The sequence below is a fragment of the Stenella coeruleoalba genome (assembly GCF_951394435.1).
Source record: "Stenella coeruleoalba genome assembly, chromosome: 8".
Classification (NCBI taxonomy): Eukaryota; Metazoa; Chordata; class Mammalia; order Artiodactyla; family Delphinidae; genus Stenella; species Stenella coeruleoalba.
Genome location: NC_137154.1, coordinates 93,212,156 through 93,228,959, shown reverse-complemented (window position 1 = coordinate 93,228,959; position 16,804 = coordinate 93,212,156). Strand labels below are relative to the sequence as shown.

Below are 16,804 nucleotides of genomic sequence, written 5' to 3'. Positions count from 1 at the left end.
GGCAGGAATATCATAATTTCAAGGCCAAATTAAATACCACCTTACCTACAATCTGCTTCCCCCAGAGGAACTGAAAGGTGAGGGGGACAGACCATTTCTGCATAATATACATACTTTCATTTACGAACATCTGGATACAGACTTTCTATACACACATTACCTATATAATAAAAATGTACATGGCATGAGTATATGTCACTGTATAAATATAGAGTTTTAGAAATCTTGAACCCGCGCTTCCTGTTCACATCAGTTTCTCCTCTTCTTCCTCCCCAGTCAGGTCCGTCATTTAAGAGTTGGACAAAAGGGACAAGTGTCATTTGTGTTGGTCTGGGCCCAGAATTTGATACACTGGAAAGAAAGAAAGACATACCTCAGGTTCATCAGGAAAGACGGAGGGAAGGAGGGGAGAGAGCGCTGTTAAGGTTCAACAGGTCTAAGGGATGTTTACTGAGTCAGAAAAGCTCACTGGGGGACTGGAAGGGCTGCTTCACTGGCTTTTACCGCCAGAAGAGTCTTCAGAGCAGGTGAACCTGATCTTGTTTTACAGGGAACATTAACAATCAGCTAATGACAGTGAGAAGCTGCTTCCTGCTGACTGTCTACAGACCTGCTCCTTCTTGCCATCTATTTAGCCTGAGATGAGCTTCCATCTCCTAATACCCATTGCCCTCAAATCTTATTCAGGATTTTCCCTTACCAAGAATTTAGATATAAATTCAGTTTCTACCTCTTAGAAAAACAAAATGAACAAAACAAATTAGTAAAAAAAAAAAAAAATCATCCCTGGTGCTAAGAGATTTAACTCTGTCTGGTACCATCATAAAAGACAGGAATAACTTGTCAGTTTGTGAAGCTAATCTCTAATAGGTCAGCCTTCCAACTATTTTATTAATGGAGTTACTAATCTCATATTCAGGTTCCCTATTCCATTCCTCTCATCTAAGCAAAGTCTCTTGGCAATGATACGTCTGAAACAATGGTTAGATATGTATATCTTATTGTCAATTTTCCAAGGCAGTGACTATCGGCGTTCTAGTATGAACTGTTTACCCAGTCCAGTCCCCTACAGGGAATGGGGTAGAAGGAAGCTGGGAGAGCCTAGCTGCCAGTATTCTGAATTCTGCTGACATTTAAGCCACGGTTTACTGAAACCTTATGTTTAGATATTAACGATGAGCGTCAACACTGTACAATGTTCAAGAAAATTAAACGATCTCAGCTGTCAAAAAGAAAGAGTGGAAAAAAGAGGAAGGCATGCAGCACCCACCTCCTTGTGCAGCACATGGGTGCATGCCATTGGGTGCAGCTCACTGGGCTGGACAAGTTTCTGGCACATTAGACACAGTTTACAGGTGGCTGGAGCCTGTACAGCAGAGGAGGGACAGTCAAAAGAGTAAGGAACCTCTGGGCCTCCTTGCCTTATATGCCCATGATTCCATCTACTCTTTCCATGTAGCAAAAAGATTTTATACCAAAAGAAAGAAAAGTTCCAATACAGAGTACCTGCATTTTCCCAGCTGGGGCTGTCAACAACCCAGCTGAGGAGATGACGGCTTCTTCCTGCGCTCCACCTATAAACCCACTCCCTCCTCACCCCCAGCTCCTCCACATCCCAGTTTTCAAAGAATAGAGTCTTACATGTGAAGACCTCCCAGGATATGAAACTTGGGCAGAAGGCAAGAACATTGGGGTACTGATTTGGGCCAATGGAGCAGGGAACAGGGCCCGGATCCGACCAAGGGGCTGTGGGCAGAAACGTTGTCACAGTGAGGGAGGAACATCTGAGAAACAGGGCATTTAACAAAGAGAAGTCATTCATTTCCCAGCGCAGCAAAGGAAGAAAGCAGGCCAGATACCCCTGGCTGCAATGCTTCTTCCCACCCCAAATATTTCTGAAATCTACCTCTTCCCCAACATCTCAGCAGGTCTGAGTTCTCCGCCAAGTAGCTTTTCTTACCTGAGTGCTTGCTGCCACCCGCTCGTGCTCTGCCAGTCGCGCAGCTACCAGCTGGATCAGCTCCTCCATGGTCAGACCTGCCATGGTGGTACGTGCTGTCTTGATCTGCTGAAGAATGTTGGTCATCTGGGCCCTAAGAAAGAAAAATGTTGAGGGGGAGAGATTCTATACTACACTCATGAGGAATATCTATGAAACCTCTCCTATTTTAACCCATAAACATTTCTCTGAAAAACACTTTTAAAATTAATCCTTAAAGATACTTACTTATTGCATTGTGGAAACCGAGTAAGCAGCTTCTCCAGAATCTTCTCCAGTTTGTCTACTGGTTGGGGCCGGGTAGTTTCAGTAGAAGCCTTAACACCACCCAAGCCTGGGGGAGGTGGGATGGAGGCGGCAGGGGGCACGTGTGGACCATGGGGGCCGACAAGGGAACCCAAGCCAGGGCTATTTCTCCCATGGGAGCCAGGAAGGGGTGGGGAAGGCTGGTTGGGCTGGGAAAGGGCAGGGTTCAGGATCGGGAAAGACAAGGAACGGGGATCTGCACTGGGCATAACCATGGGCATTGTGACCTGCCCAATGGAGAAAGGCATCCGAGGAGCCAGAGAGGGACTGGGTTGAAACACCTGAAGCATGAAGTCTGTCTGCAGAGGGGACGAGGTGGAAGACAAGTGGGAGAGAAAGAAAATGAAAGTTTAGGAAACTGGAGCAGAGATCAGTGAGCAACTGTTTCTTGTACCAAATAAGGATGGTCCCGATATCTTCATAAAAAGAACAAGTGAAAGACTCTAGGCTCTGCCACCAACACACAAAGGTAGACTCCCCAAAGCCAGCGCTCTTACCTCTGATGGGGGTGGAGGCAAAGTGGGAGTCGGGATCTGAGGAAGGCTGCTCAGCTTGGCTCCATTCCTCACTAGCTGGATATGACTATTAAATTGGTCCTAGAAAAGAGAGAAAAGCAAGAATTATCCTTTACTGCTAAGCAGAATGAGCCTGCCTAAAAAGAGAGCACCATCCTATATCAGGAAAGCAAGAGGAGTGGTAGGACAGGCCCTAAGGGCAATGCAAAAGGTCCCTCCCTATCACCAGAAGTGTTTAAGCACAGATTAACTGACTCAATGATCACGCATCACTACACTTACCCGAACATTCTTTTTCATTATCCGAACTCCATTCAGTCTTGTCTCCCACTCCTGTTTGGAACGAACTGTCTCTAGTGTTGGGGGAGTTGACCTTTCAAGAAACCAACAGTAATTTACAGAATTAAAGAAAACCCAATTCCTAACTCTCTGAGATAGCAGAACAGTAGCTGGCTAATGGGCCTGGAGAGAAGAGGTCGGAGCATGTGCAGGAGAAGGTCAAGGTTCTAAGCCGTTCGCCTCACTTTAACTCCAGCATCTTGCAAAACAAGTATTGGAGAAAGCGGACCAACCACAGAGAGAGGGCTCTTGTCTGGCTGAAAATGCCACGGGGGTCCTCCAAATTTCACGGCAGAAAGAGGAGAAATGACTGTATAAGAAACAAATCTCCAAAGACATTTGTTATGCTTGACAGCATAAGAGATACTGTTTATCCAATTGGAAATAATACAATAAAAAGTACAAAACTATAAGACTGTAGAAAGGGAAGAGTCAGAGAGTGAGGAAGTTTAGAGTATGGGAAGAGAAATCGCTGAACAAATTACTATCACACAGAGATGACTCCCCGTGAAGACAGAATAAGTGCCAGACTAGCTGGCCCAGGGCTTCAAAACCTAAAAAGAAATGCCTCCAAAACACAAAACTGCAGGGCCATTAAGACCCCAGAAATGGAAGGTACTTACTTGAGGTAAGTAAGGTGCAGTTCTGCCTCTTTTTCTGCTTCTTCTAGTTTCAATACCAACAACTCTTTCCGACTCTCTAGTGATAAGATCTAAGGAAACCATACACACACATACACACAAACACACACACACACACTTTATTAATTTTACGTACACAAAGCTACCCTTAGATAGTTAAAACAATGCTTAGTGGCTCTACGGTATAATACTTAAATAGCTTAGTGTACAGTATTGATACTATAACAAAAGTACACACCATCTGGAAGCCCAAAATCAAGACCTTCAACATAGCTTCAACATAGCGGCTATTCTCACCTCTGCCTTCCAGGCACGTTCTGTCTCTTCCATAATGTTTCGATTTATTTCACCATCTTGATTCTTGAGTCTATCCAGTTCCATTTCCCACACTTCTCTGTAAGGTAAGAAGCCAAGAACAAGACTTAGGAGAGAAAGACAAGCTTGCTAAGGAACACCAAGGCAAAAGTAAAACCTGAAACTGGTCTACCTAGTATGTTAGAGGAAGTGTTACTCTAAGTATTAACTATAGATATATATAAATTATGTTTAAAGTGGTCTGAAATTGCATAATCACCCTATATTTGAAAGTAAAAATGTTCACATCTCCATTTGCTAAAATAAAGTTACCCAGAACAAAGTGCGTACTTAGAACCAAAACCCACTGAAGGCAGAATGTTCTTCTATGATCCAGGAGTGCTCAAATCAAAATGGCATTCCTCTGACTCCTTGTCTTTTGGTATGGGTACTGAAGAATACAGGACTAAACCCAAAATACTTATCCCTAAGGCAGCAATCACTAATTCACTACTAACCACACAGATACTGGCTTACTGATTTTCACACATCCTTAGCTATAGTAAACATTCTTCAAAAGGAAAAAATGTTGTCTTCATACCTCAGGACTTTTCCTTTCCATCAGTTTCCTTCATTCTTACACCAGCTCCCCAGCCCCATCCCTAGAGTGTAATATACACCCTTAGGATTAGGGTGACCAACTGTCCCAGTTTGCCCAGGAATGAGGGATTTCCCAGGATGTGGGGTGGTTGATCATTCTACTCAGGACCGAAGATGCCAACAAAGGAACAGAACCAGCAGAAGAATTTCCCTGTATTACACTTGACTGTAATGTAATGAGTTACATAGCTAAAAGCAACAGGATTACCCAGATCAGTGGACAGAACAGTATGGAAATGTGTACATTGTTTTCACTGAATTTCTAAAAGGTGAAAATAAGAAGAAAAGATTGGGAAGGATTCTGTCTTAAGAAAAATGTTGCCACTTTTCTACGGTGAGAGAAATAATTTTATTCATCTTCTGGTTTTTTTAGTAACCTTAAATATAATATGAAAGGAAAAAATCCACTTAACATAAGTGTTTCAGGTCCCTTTTTTCATTGCCCAGCTCTCCACACACCCCTGGCTAGCTATTTCATAAAGTACAAGTGTGTATGTCTGTGTGTCTCTTACACACACATTCATTTACTGATTCACTAACATCCGTCTGGCCCTCAGCTGACAAGGTCAACTCATGTAATAGATACAACTAGGAGGGCATATTCTTCCTTCATCTCCATGTGTTGTCCTCTCCAAATAAACTTCCTGCCAGAGGAAGAATTCTCTAATAGTTCTTTTTTTTTCTTTCTCTAACAGTTCTTTAGACAAAGGTTTATAAGTAGATGTATTTTCCTAATACAGCACATATTCCTCAAGTGAAAAAATATATGAGGAGTCAGAATCCTCTTACCATAAGAATATGTGATATATGTTGAGGGGTCAATCAGCGGTCCATTTAGCCTACTAGACACTCTGTGACGATGGGATGATTGTAGGAAAACATGGCTGCTGCTTTCTGTGAATGATGCTGTTCTTAAAGACTATCGGTGTTCATCGAACACCTCTAATTTTCATTAAATTCATTTATCAACTAGGGATTACAATTATATTAGAAAAATACTGCCACGTCCACAGGGGACATCCCACAAATTCACACACAGAAAAATCTTCTTCTTTGGGCATCTGGCAACATCTATCTCCTTGGGATCCAACAAGACAAAAGGAACTACTAGCAACCACAACAAAAATGGTTAAGGAATTCTTAAACAGTCATAAAAATGGTCAGCCTTACCATACGTTCACTAGCCTGTAAGATATGTAACAGATTTCACTTCACTAAGGGGTACTAACTGCAACCCATGCTAGAAAAAAAAAATCAGTTGCCCATAGTAGATGCCCCAAAAATCCTTGATATAATAGAAACCACTGAGTATGTTTTAACTCTTTAAATGCTTGGTCTAATTTCTTTCAAGTCCCATGCTTCTGCTATTTTGCTTAGCTAGTTTAAAGAATCAATGGTTCCAATGAATAAATCCTACCAGACTGTACAAGTCTGACTTGTCCCAATACGTTTGCATACTTTAAAAAATTAATTTTGCTTTTCATCATGTAAATAATACAAATTGTAAAAAATTTAGAAAATACAAAACAGAAAGAGTCTACTAATTCAAAACAATACATGCAAGGGCTTCCCTGGTAGCACAGTGGTTAAGAGTCTGCCTGCCAATGCAGGGGACACAGATTCAAGCCCTGATCCGGGAAGATCCCACATGCGGCAGAGCAACTAGGCCTGTGCACCACAACTACTGAGCCTGTGAGCCACAACTACTGAGCCCAGTGCCACAACTACTGAAGCCCGTGCGCCTAGAGCCTGCGCTCTGCAACAAGAGAAGCCACTGCAATGAGAAGCCCGTGCACTGCAACAAAGAGTAGCCCCCGCTCTCTGCAACTAGAGAAAGCCCGCTCATGGCAACGAGACCCAATGCAGCCAAAAATAAATAAATAAATTAAAAAAAACAAAAAAAACATGCACCCCAATGTTCATAGCAGCACTATTTACAATAGCCAAGACATGGAAGCAATCTAAGTGTCCACTGACAGATGAATGGATAAAGAAGATGTGTACACACACACACACACACACACACACACACACACACACACTGGATATTACTCAGTCATAAAAAAGAATGAAATAATGCCATTTGCAGCAACATGGATGGACCTAGAGATTACCACACTAAGTGCAGTAAGTCAGACAGAGAAAGGCAAATATCGTATGATATCACTTATATGTGGAAGCTAAAAAAAAAAAGATACAAATGAACTTATTTACAAAATAGAAACAAACTCACAGACATAGAAAATAAACTTATGGTTACCAAAGGGGAAAGGGGGAGGGAGGGATAAATTGGGAGCTTGGGATTAACAGATACATACTACTTTATATAAAGTAGTTAAACAAGGTCCTACTATATAGCACAGGGAACTATATTCAATATCTTGTAATAATATATAATGGAAAAGAATCTGAAAAAGAATACCCATATACACACACACACACACACACACACACACACACACACACACATAAAACTGAATCACTTTGCTGTACACCAGAAACTAACACAACATTGTAAGCCAACAATACTTCAATTTAAAAAAAAAACAGAAAGAGCCTAATACAGAGGTCCCAACTCTTCTACTTACTGGTTGTATGACCCTTGACAAGTTACTTAATCTTTCTAGGCCTCAGTTTCTTCATCTGAGAAACGAGTAGGACCTACATCATGCGACTGATGGGAGAGTTCACTGAGAAAACACACATGAAGAATTTAATATGGTGCCTAGCCCATGGGAAGCATCCAACAAATTGCTCTACAATTACAATTGCTCTACCCACAAAAAAATCATTATTATACTTCTTTTCAGTCTTTTAAAATAAATTTGTATATTTATATATGCATATGTAACATATAAATCCATTATATACGCTTTTCAAACAAAAACTGTGGTTTTTATCTTACTTTTTCATCCTAATGTATTTTTCCATATCATTAAGTATTCTTCAAAACTGTGATTTTTAAGTAACTATCCATTGTACATATATCCCATTATTGATTTAGGTATTCTCTTATTTTCAATTTCACAATTATAAATATTATAATGAGCATCTATCTGTGCATGTGTACTAACATAGGTTAATGATAAAAGTAATTAGATTTGAGAGGAAGCTTCTCACAGCAGTTAAAAGCACAGCTTCTGGAGCCAAACTAAACTCACAGTTCAAACCCAGACTATTACTATCTACTATCTGTGCAACCATTGGCAAGTTACCTAACCTTTGCCTCATTTTCCTAAAGAAAAATGGGGATAATAAAATAATCTACCTCTCATACAGAGCCATTATGCAGGTTAAATGAGTTAATACATGCAGAACATATAGGACAGTCTCTGCCATATAGTAAGAACTTAAGAAATGTTAGTTATCATTTGGATGTTAGAGAAACTAAAATACGTGAATACATTTTTTTCCACCAAAAGTGGTGGTAGCAATCAGGTGATTTTAATGCAGAGAAGCAGATGATAAGTGTCTTGTGAAATATTCTCAACAGTCAAAGACAGAACTAAAAATTAAGATGTTGAGTCCTCAGCTGAAATACCTTCCTTTCAGAATATATTATACTCTAAACAAGGCAAAAGGAAACAAAACAAATACCGGTGGATGCGTTAATATAGATAGGAGTTGGCCGTCCTGAATTTGAGGTAGGTTATAAAAGTCTTTTCTCTGAACTGAAGCTAATACAAACCAATATATTGGGTGGGCCAAAAAGTTTATTTGGTTTTTTCCGTAAGATGGGTCCAGTAGCGCTTAGTTGTCTTTAACTTCATTCGAGATAATTTTGTTAGGCTGTATTGTGACTGCTGTCATATCAGCATGCGTTTAAAAAAAAAACTTATCAAAATTGGTGAATTTTTGTGTAGCCATTTTAATATTGAAGATGGAAGGAAAAAAGCAACATTTTCGGCATATTATGCTTTATTATTTCAAGAAAGGTAAAAACACAACTGAAACCCAAAAAAAGATTTGTGCAGTGTATGGAGAAGGTGCTGTGACTGATCAAACGTGTCAAAAGCGGTTTGCAAAGTTTCATGCTGGAGATTTCTCACTGGACGATGCTCTGGTTAGGTAGACCAGGTGAAGCGGATAGCGATCAAATCAAGACATTAATTGAGAACAATCAATGTTATACCACTCGGGAGAGAGCCAACATACTCAAAATATCCAAATCAAGCGCTGAAAATCATTCGCACCAAATGATTTTTGCACCACATCATTGGTTATGTTAATCACTTTGGTATTTGGGTTCCACGTAAGTTAAGCAGAAAAAAACCTCTTGACCATATTTCCACATGTGATTCTCTACTTAAACGTAACAAAAATGTTCCATTTTTAAAACAAATTGTGACAGGTGATGAAAAGTGGATACTGTACAATAAGGTGGAATGGAAGAGATCGTGGGGCAAGTGAAATGAACCACCACCAACCACATCAAAGACCGGTCTTCATCCAAAGAAGGTGATGTTGTGTATATGGTGGGATTGGAAGGGTCCTCTATTTAGAGCTCCTTCTGGAAAACCAAATGATTAATTCCAGCAAGTACTGCTCCCAATTAGACCAACTGAAAGCAGCACTCGATGAAAAACGTCCAGAATTAGTCAACAGAGAATACATAATCTTCCATCAGGATAACGCAAGACTGCTTGTTTCTTTGATGACCAGGCAAAAATCGTTACAGCTTGGCTGGGAAGTTCTGATTCATCTACCATATTCACCAGACATTGTACCTTCGGATTTCCATTTATTTCAGTCTTTACAAAATTCTCTTAATGGAAAAAATTTCAATTCCCTGGAAGACTAAAAGGTACCTGGACCAGTTCTTTGCTCAAAAAGATAAAAAGTTTTGAGAAGATGGAATTATGAAGTTGCCTGAAAAATGGCAGAAGGTAGTGGACCAAAACGGTGAATATGTTGTTCAATAAAGTTCTTGGTGAAAATGAAAAATGTGTCCTTTATTTTTATTTAAAAACCAAAGGAACTTTCTGGCCAACCCAATAGAATGAATGAGATCAGACAAAAAGAGAAAAAACTTTACCCTAAGATGCACTGCAAAGTTTTTGTTTATGAGGCTAGAGTTCTTCCTTGATTCAATTTAACTCAATATCTACCAAGCAGCACAATGTGCTACACATTTCTGCTAAAAGCTGGGGATATAAAGATGCCTAGTTCCTGCCCCGCAAGCAGCTCACAATTCAGTAACTTTCCAAGTGAACAGAAGGAACAGGAAATTCTGGGCAGATCAAACAGCATATGCAAATGCGAAAGAGAAACAGAGTACCAAGCAGAGGAAATAGTCCAGGCAGTTCAGCAGGCAAGGGATATATAAGTAGTCTGGGCTGGGATACAGATGAGAGTGTCACTAGCAGAGATAGTAGTAGAAGCCCTAGGTATGGAAGAAATAATCTAGAACAGCAGTTTGCAAAACACAGTCCATGGTCCCCAAAATCCTTTGAGGGCCTGGTCTATGAAGCAATATTAGTTTCATAATAACACTAAATTCATTTGCCTTTTTCACTCTCATTCTTTCATGAGTCTACAATGGAGTTTCCCTGAGACTACACAAAGTGTAATGAGATCATCACTCTGATGGCTAGTGGAATATATGCTTCTGTATTCTAACGTTTTCTAGCATTTTTTAAGGTAGTAGGTTTAGGGTATAATTTAAGGTATTTTCCTTCTCAGTACTTCTGTTTGTGCTCTTACAGCTATCTTTAGTTATACTTACTAATCTCATTACTATTCAATAAATCATTACTGTAATATTTCAAAGTTCACACATCAGGTAGAAACAAGTACTTTTTGTTATTTTGTTTTACAATAACACTTCAAAAATTTTTGGAAAACTCTTCTCAATTTTTAAATTATATCTAAAATGTATTATTTTAGAATTTAATTTTTTCTAAAATAAAAGAAAATCTATTCGTAATTTTTCATTTATATTTAAGAATGAATCATTGACTCCAAACAGGGAGATTAGAAGACTTACTTTTTCAACCCACAACTGCAATACATACATTTAAAGATACTAAAAAAGATGCAACTGGCCTAGAGTTATCTGACTCATGGAAAGGAAGAATCTACTCCAAAAAAACTAGGCAAAATTGTAAATATGAAACCAAAGTATGACAAGAGTCATCTTTCTCTTGACTTTATAGATGTTAATAATTTATCTTACTGTATCTTAGGCAACACAACATTTTCTAATTATATTATGCCAGTTAAGTTATAGTGACATTTTGAGATCAATCATTCGGAATTTAAAGAAAAAGTAGTTGAATATTTTAAATGCAGATGTGATGAATTCTTTACAAGTCTTAAAAATTGTTAACACCTTTCAAGCTAGAAATGAAAAAGCCACTGAAGCACCTTAGGGTAAGTTACTGTACTTCCTTAACTGGAGAAGCACGACTTGGTACAGGTGACATTGCTATATGCCTGCTGAATGAAGTCAGTAAAATAAATCATGGCAGTGCCCCTTTTTTAATGATATATTAATTCACCAAATTAAAGATTTTGCTGCAAATTTGAAGACTTGGTTAATAACTCATCTGCAGAATTGTAATTTTACTTTACAAATAGACGAATCCACAGACAAGACTAGTCTTGCTATTTTGTTTACATTCATCTAGCATTGGCACCAACTAATCACTGAAGATGATGTCGTGTATGAATTCCTGGCAACAAACACAAGTGATGCTGACCTAATCCAAGATGAATAACTCTTTTGAATCTCATGGTTTATCTGAGAACAATTGTGTTGATACTTGCACTGCTCCTACTTGTATGAAAATTATAGTGGATACAAATATTGGCACCATACACAAATGAAGGCAGTGGCATCAAAATTATACTACTAGTCATTGTATTCTTTAATGCCACACACTTGCAGTTGGGAGTGGGGGGGCACTTTTACTTCAGGATGCCCTTGATGAAGCCATCAAAAGTAATAATCCTCTTAAATTTCAACCCTTAAATACATAACTGTTTAATATTCTGTTTATGAAATGCTACATGCCAAAATACAATGGTTGCCTTGAGGAAAAGCACATGTGAGACTGTTTGAGTTGAAACTTGAACTAGCCTCTTTTTTCATGTAAAATCATTTTTACTTAAAAGAACTGAGAAACTATGGTTATTTGAATTTGAGTACTTAGCAGACACGTTCTTGAAAAATGAACAAATTACTCTTGTTATTTCAAAGAAAACAACTGACAGTGTTTGTTGCCAACAATAACATTTGAGCTTTCAGGTAAAAATCAGAATTTTGGAAAGTCTGCATGGGCCACTGGGAGCTTGAAGGCTTCCCATTACTTAAAGACTATTCTGATGAGATCCACAGTGATATAAACAAATGTGATTCTTCTTTTTTTTTTCTTTTTCTTTTTTGGGCCACACCATGCGGCATGCGGGACTTTAGTTCCCTGACCAGGGATCGAACCTGTACCCCCTGCACTGACAGCAGGGAGTCTTAACCACTGGACCATCAAGGAAGTCCCAACAAATGTGATTCTTTAAACATTGTATAATAAAATGTATCAACACTTGGAAGAGCTGCATAACTCTGAAGCAATATTTTCCTAATTATCAATGCATTGTCTTACCAAATCAATGATGGGGCCCACTTGGAACCCACGAATTGGTATAAAGATTATTTTAAGATGAAAATACTTGTAGACTTCCAGGGTGGTGCAGTGGTTAAGAATCTGCCTGCCAATGCAGGGGACACAGATTCGATCCCTGGTCTGGGAAGATCCCACATGCCACGGAGCAACTAAGCCCGTGCACCACAACTACTGAGCCTGTGCCCTAAAGCCCGTGTGCCACAACTACTGAGCCCACGTGCTGTAACTACTGAAGCCCGCACACTTAGAGCCTGTGCTCCACCACAAGAGAAGCCACCGCAATAAGCCCGCGCACCGCAACGAACAGTAGCCTCCGCTCGCCACAACTAAAGAAGCCTGCACAGAGCAACAAAGACCCAATGCGGCCAAAAAAATAAAAAATAAAATGAAACAACAACAAAAAGATGAAAACATTTGAGATTCAACAGACACAGGAAAGAAAGCCTTCTCAGAGCTTTCTCTAGCTAACAGCAGCAATTTCTGGGAAATAAGACTGTCCTAAACACCTCTTCAGGGCAGAGCTACTCGCAGAATAAAGAATGTGAATAAAACCTACCCTCAATCTCTTCTCCAGTGGAATTTTATGGCCCTGAAGGAGACGGAAAAACTATTCATACCTGTACATATAAATATTATCACAAATTTAAACTCCTGCTTGTTCTCCTGAAAACCCATTTATCCTTCCAAAAGTCCAGAAAGTGTCCTTTCTCCCCCACTTTAAGAAGTCATTTGTTCTCCCATAAGCCCCAGATTCTAACTATTCCTTTGAGCTACTCATTGCTGAATTATTTCACTATATGCATGTTGCATGCATAAACTGGGTTTTTTCTCCTTACTCTGTCCTTTGTCAGGTTAATTCACAGGCCTCAGAAATTGAACTTACTAGGATAGAGGGAAAAGGTTTTCCTTCCCTAGCCAACACAGTTAAAAGATCCACTCAAAGTGCAAGTTAAGACAATGAATTTTAATAAAACAGTACAAAATCACTGAAGTGGTTTCAGTTTCCACGATGCAACGAAACTTTAAGAAACTATCATCTGTCAAGTTTTGGAGCACTGTCAAAGAAGAATATTCACAGTTATCTAAAAAGTCTATTAAAATACTCCTTGCTTTTCCAACTGCATACCTGCATATCACTAGATTTTCTTCCTGTACTTTAACCAAAACAACATATTGCAGGAGATTATATGCAGAGGTAGATAGGAGGATTAAGCTTGTTCCATTAAAGAGGCTTACAAAAATGTAAACAATGTCATTCTTCTAACTAAACTGATTTTTTCTTTTTTCGGTTAGGCAAAGATTTCTTGGGACACAAAATGCAGGAACCACAAAAGAAAAAACTGGTAAACTGGACGTCATCAAAATTTAAATTTTTGGAAATAAAAGAAATTCAAATTGGAAAGGAAGGAGTGAAGCTGTCACTGTTTGCAGATGACATGATACTATACATAGAAAATCCTAAAGATGCCACCAGAAAGCTACTAGAGCTCATCAATGAATTTGGTAAAGTTGCAGGATACAAACTTAATATATAGAAATCTGTTCCATTTCTATTCACTAACAAGGAAATATCAGAAAGAGAAATTAAGGAAACAATCCCATTTATTACCATCACATCAAAAAGAATAAAATACCTAGGAATAAACCTACCCAAGGAAGCAAAAGACCTGTACTCCAAAAACTATAAGACACTGATGAAAGAAAATGAAGAAAACACAGATAGAAAGATATACCGTGTTCTTGGATTGGAAGAATCAATACTGTTAAAATGACAATACTACCCAAGGCAATCTACAGATTCAATGCAATCTCTATCAAAATACCAAGGGCATTTTTCACAGAACTAGAACAAATAAATTTAAAATTTGTATGGAAACACAAAAGACACTGAATAGCTAAAACAATTTTGAAAAAGAAGGTCAGAGCTGGAGGAATCACGTTTCCTGACTTCAGACTATACTACAAGCCTACAGTAATCAAAACAGTATGGTACTGGCACAAAAACAGACCCATAGATTAATGGAACTGGATAGAGAGCCCAGAAATAAACTCACACACTTATGGTCAATTAATCTATGACAAAGGAGGCAAGAATATACAATAAAGAAAAGACACTCTCATCAATAAGTGGTGCTGGGAAGACTGGACAGCTACATGTAAAAGAATGAAATAAGAACATTCTCTAACACCACATACAAAAACAAACTCAAAATGGGTTAAAGACCTAAATGTAAGACCAGATACTATAAAACTACTAACGCAAGGGTCCCCAACCCCCGGTCTGCGGCCTGCTACTGGTCCATGCCCTGTTAGGAACCGGGCCACACAGCAGGAGGTGAGCAGTGGGTGAGTGAGTGAAGCTTCATCTGCCATTCCTCAATGCTCTCATTACTGCCTGAACCATCCCCCCCACCCCAATGGACAAAATGTCTTCCATGAAACCGGTCCCTGGTACCAGAAAGGTTGGGGACCACTGTCCTAGAGGAAAACACAGGTAGAACACTGTATGACATAAACTGCAGTAATATTTTTTTTTGGATCCATCTACTAAGTAAAGGAAATAAAAGCAAAAATAAACAAACAGGACCTAATTAAATTTAAAAGCTTTTGCATGGCAAAGGAAACCACCAAGAAAATGAAAAGACAACCTACTGAATGGGAGAAAATATGTGAAAAGGATATAACCAATATGGGATTAATATCCAACATACATAAACAGCTCATACAACTCAACATCAAAACAAATAAACAACCCAATTAAAAAATGGGCAACGTGTGCCACAACTACTGAGCTTGTGCTCTAGAGCCCGTGAGCCACAACTACTGAGCCTGCGTGCCACAACTACTGAAGCCCGTGCTCCTAGAGTACATGCTCCGCAACAAAGAGAAGCCACTGCAATGAGAAGCCCATGCACCACAATGAAGAGTAGCCCCCGCTCACCGCAACTAGAGGAAGCCCGCGCACAGCAATGAAGACTCAACACCGCCAAAAATAAATAAATAAATAAATTTATTTTTTTTTAAAAAAAAGGGGCAAAAGAACTGAATAGACATTTTTCCAAAGAGGAAATGCAGATGGCCAAGAGGCACATGAAAAGATGCTCAACACCACTAATCATCAGAGAAATGAAAATCAAAACCATAATGAGATATCACTTCACACCTGTCAGAATGGCTGTCATCAAAAAGAACACAAATAACAAATGTTGGTGAGGATGCAGAGAAAAGGGAACCCTCATACACTGTTGGTGGGAATGCAAGTTGGTGCAGCCAATTTCCATCTGTGGAAAACAGTATGGAAGTTTCTCAAAAAACTAAAAGTAGAACTATCATATGGCCTGGCAATTCCACTCCCGGGTATATATCCAAAGAAAAACAAAAACACTAATTCGAAAAGATACATGTACACCAACGTTCATAGCAGCATTATTTACAATTGCCAAGATATGGAAGCAACCTAAGTGTCCATCAACAGATGAATGAGGGCTTCGCTGGTGGCACAGTGGTTAAGAATCTGCCTGCCAATGCAGGGGACACAGGTTCAAGCCCTGGTCCGGGAAGATCCCACATGCCACAGAGCAACTAAGCCCATGCACACAACTACTGAGCCTGTGCTCTAGAGTCTGTGAGCTACAACTACTGAGCCCGTGAGCCACAACTACTGAGCCTGTGTGCCACAACCACTGAAGCCTGTGTGCCTAGAGCCCATGCTCCACAACAAGAGAAGCCACCACAATGAGAAGCCCGCGCACCACAACGAAGAGTAGCCCCCGCTCACGGCAACTAGAGAAAGCCTGTGTGCAGCAACAAAGACCCAACGCAGACAAAAATAAATAAATAAATAAATTTTAAAAAATCTTAATTTCAGAAAATATTTTTTAAAAAAACAGATGGGGGCTTCCCTGGTGGCGTAGTGACTGAGAGTCCGCCTGCCGATGCAGGGGACGCGGGTTCATGCCCTGGTCCGGGAGGATCCCACATGCCGCAGAGCGGCTGGGCCCGTGAGCCATGGCTGCTGAGCCTGCGCGTCCGGAGCCTGTGCTCCGCAACGGGAGAGGCCACAACAGTGAGAGGCCCGCGTACCGCAAAACAAACAAACAAACAAACAAAAAAACAGATGAACAAATAAAGAAGATGTGGTATATATTCTATCTATATTCTATATATATATAGAATACTACTCAGCCGTAAAGAAGAATGAAATTTTGCCATCTGCAGCAACACAGATGGACTTGGAGGGCATTATGCTTAGTGAAATAAGTCAGACAAAGACAAATACACTGTGTAATATCACTTACATGTGGAATCTAAAAAATACAACTAGTGAATATAGCAAAAAAGGAGTAGACTCACAGATACAGAGAACAAACTAGTGATTGCCAGTAAGGGGAGGGGGGCAATATAAGGATGGGGGAGTGGGAAGTACAA

At 39.6% G+C, this 16,804-nt stretch overlaps 1 protein-coding gene across 6 annotated transcripts in view; it reads right to left on the bottom strand.

Annotated features, from left to right (window-relative positions):
* Positions 1-214: 214 nt before the first annotated feature.
* The window catches only part of RNF214 (ring finger protein 214), a 50,109-nt gene continuing 33,519 nt past the window's right edge, over positions 215-16,804 (bottom strand). For 5 of the 6 annotated variants that reach the window (XM_079928108.1, XM_079928110.1, XM_079928112.1 and 2 more), the window contains 9 exons: positions 4,098-4,194; positions 3,783-3,871; positions 3,103-3,193; positions 2,803-2,901; positions 2,228-2,604; positions 1,961-2,093; positions 1,642-1,746; positions 1,271-1,366; positions 215-351 (listed from right to left, as the gene is read on the bottom strand). In XM_079928108.1, coding sequence (XP_079784234.1) covers positions 286-351; positions 1,271-1,366; positions 1,642-1,746; positions 1,961-2,093; positions 2,228-2,604; positions 2,803-2,901; positions 3,103-3,193; positions 3,783-3,871; positions 4,098-4,194 — 1,153 coding nt within the window. In that variant the 3' untranslated portion in view covers positions 215-285. Of the gene's footprint in view, positions 352-1,270; positions 1,367-1,641; positions 1,747-1,960; positions 2,094-2,227; positions 2,605-2,802; positions 2,902-3,102; positions 3,194-3,782; positions 3,872-4,097; positions 4,195-16,804 lie in introns of those variants that run through there. The other variant, XR_013829301.1, reaches the window with a different exon arrangement.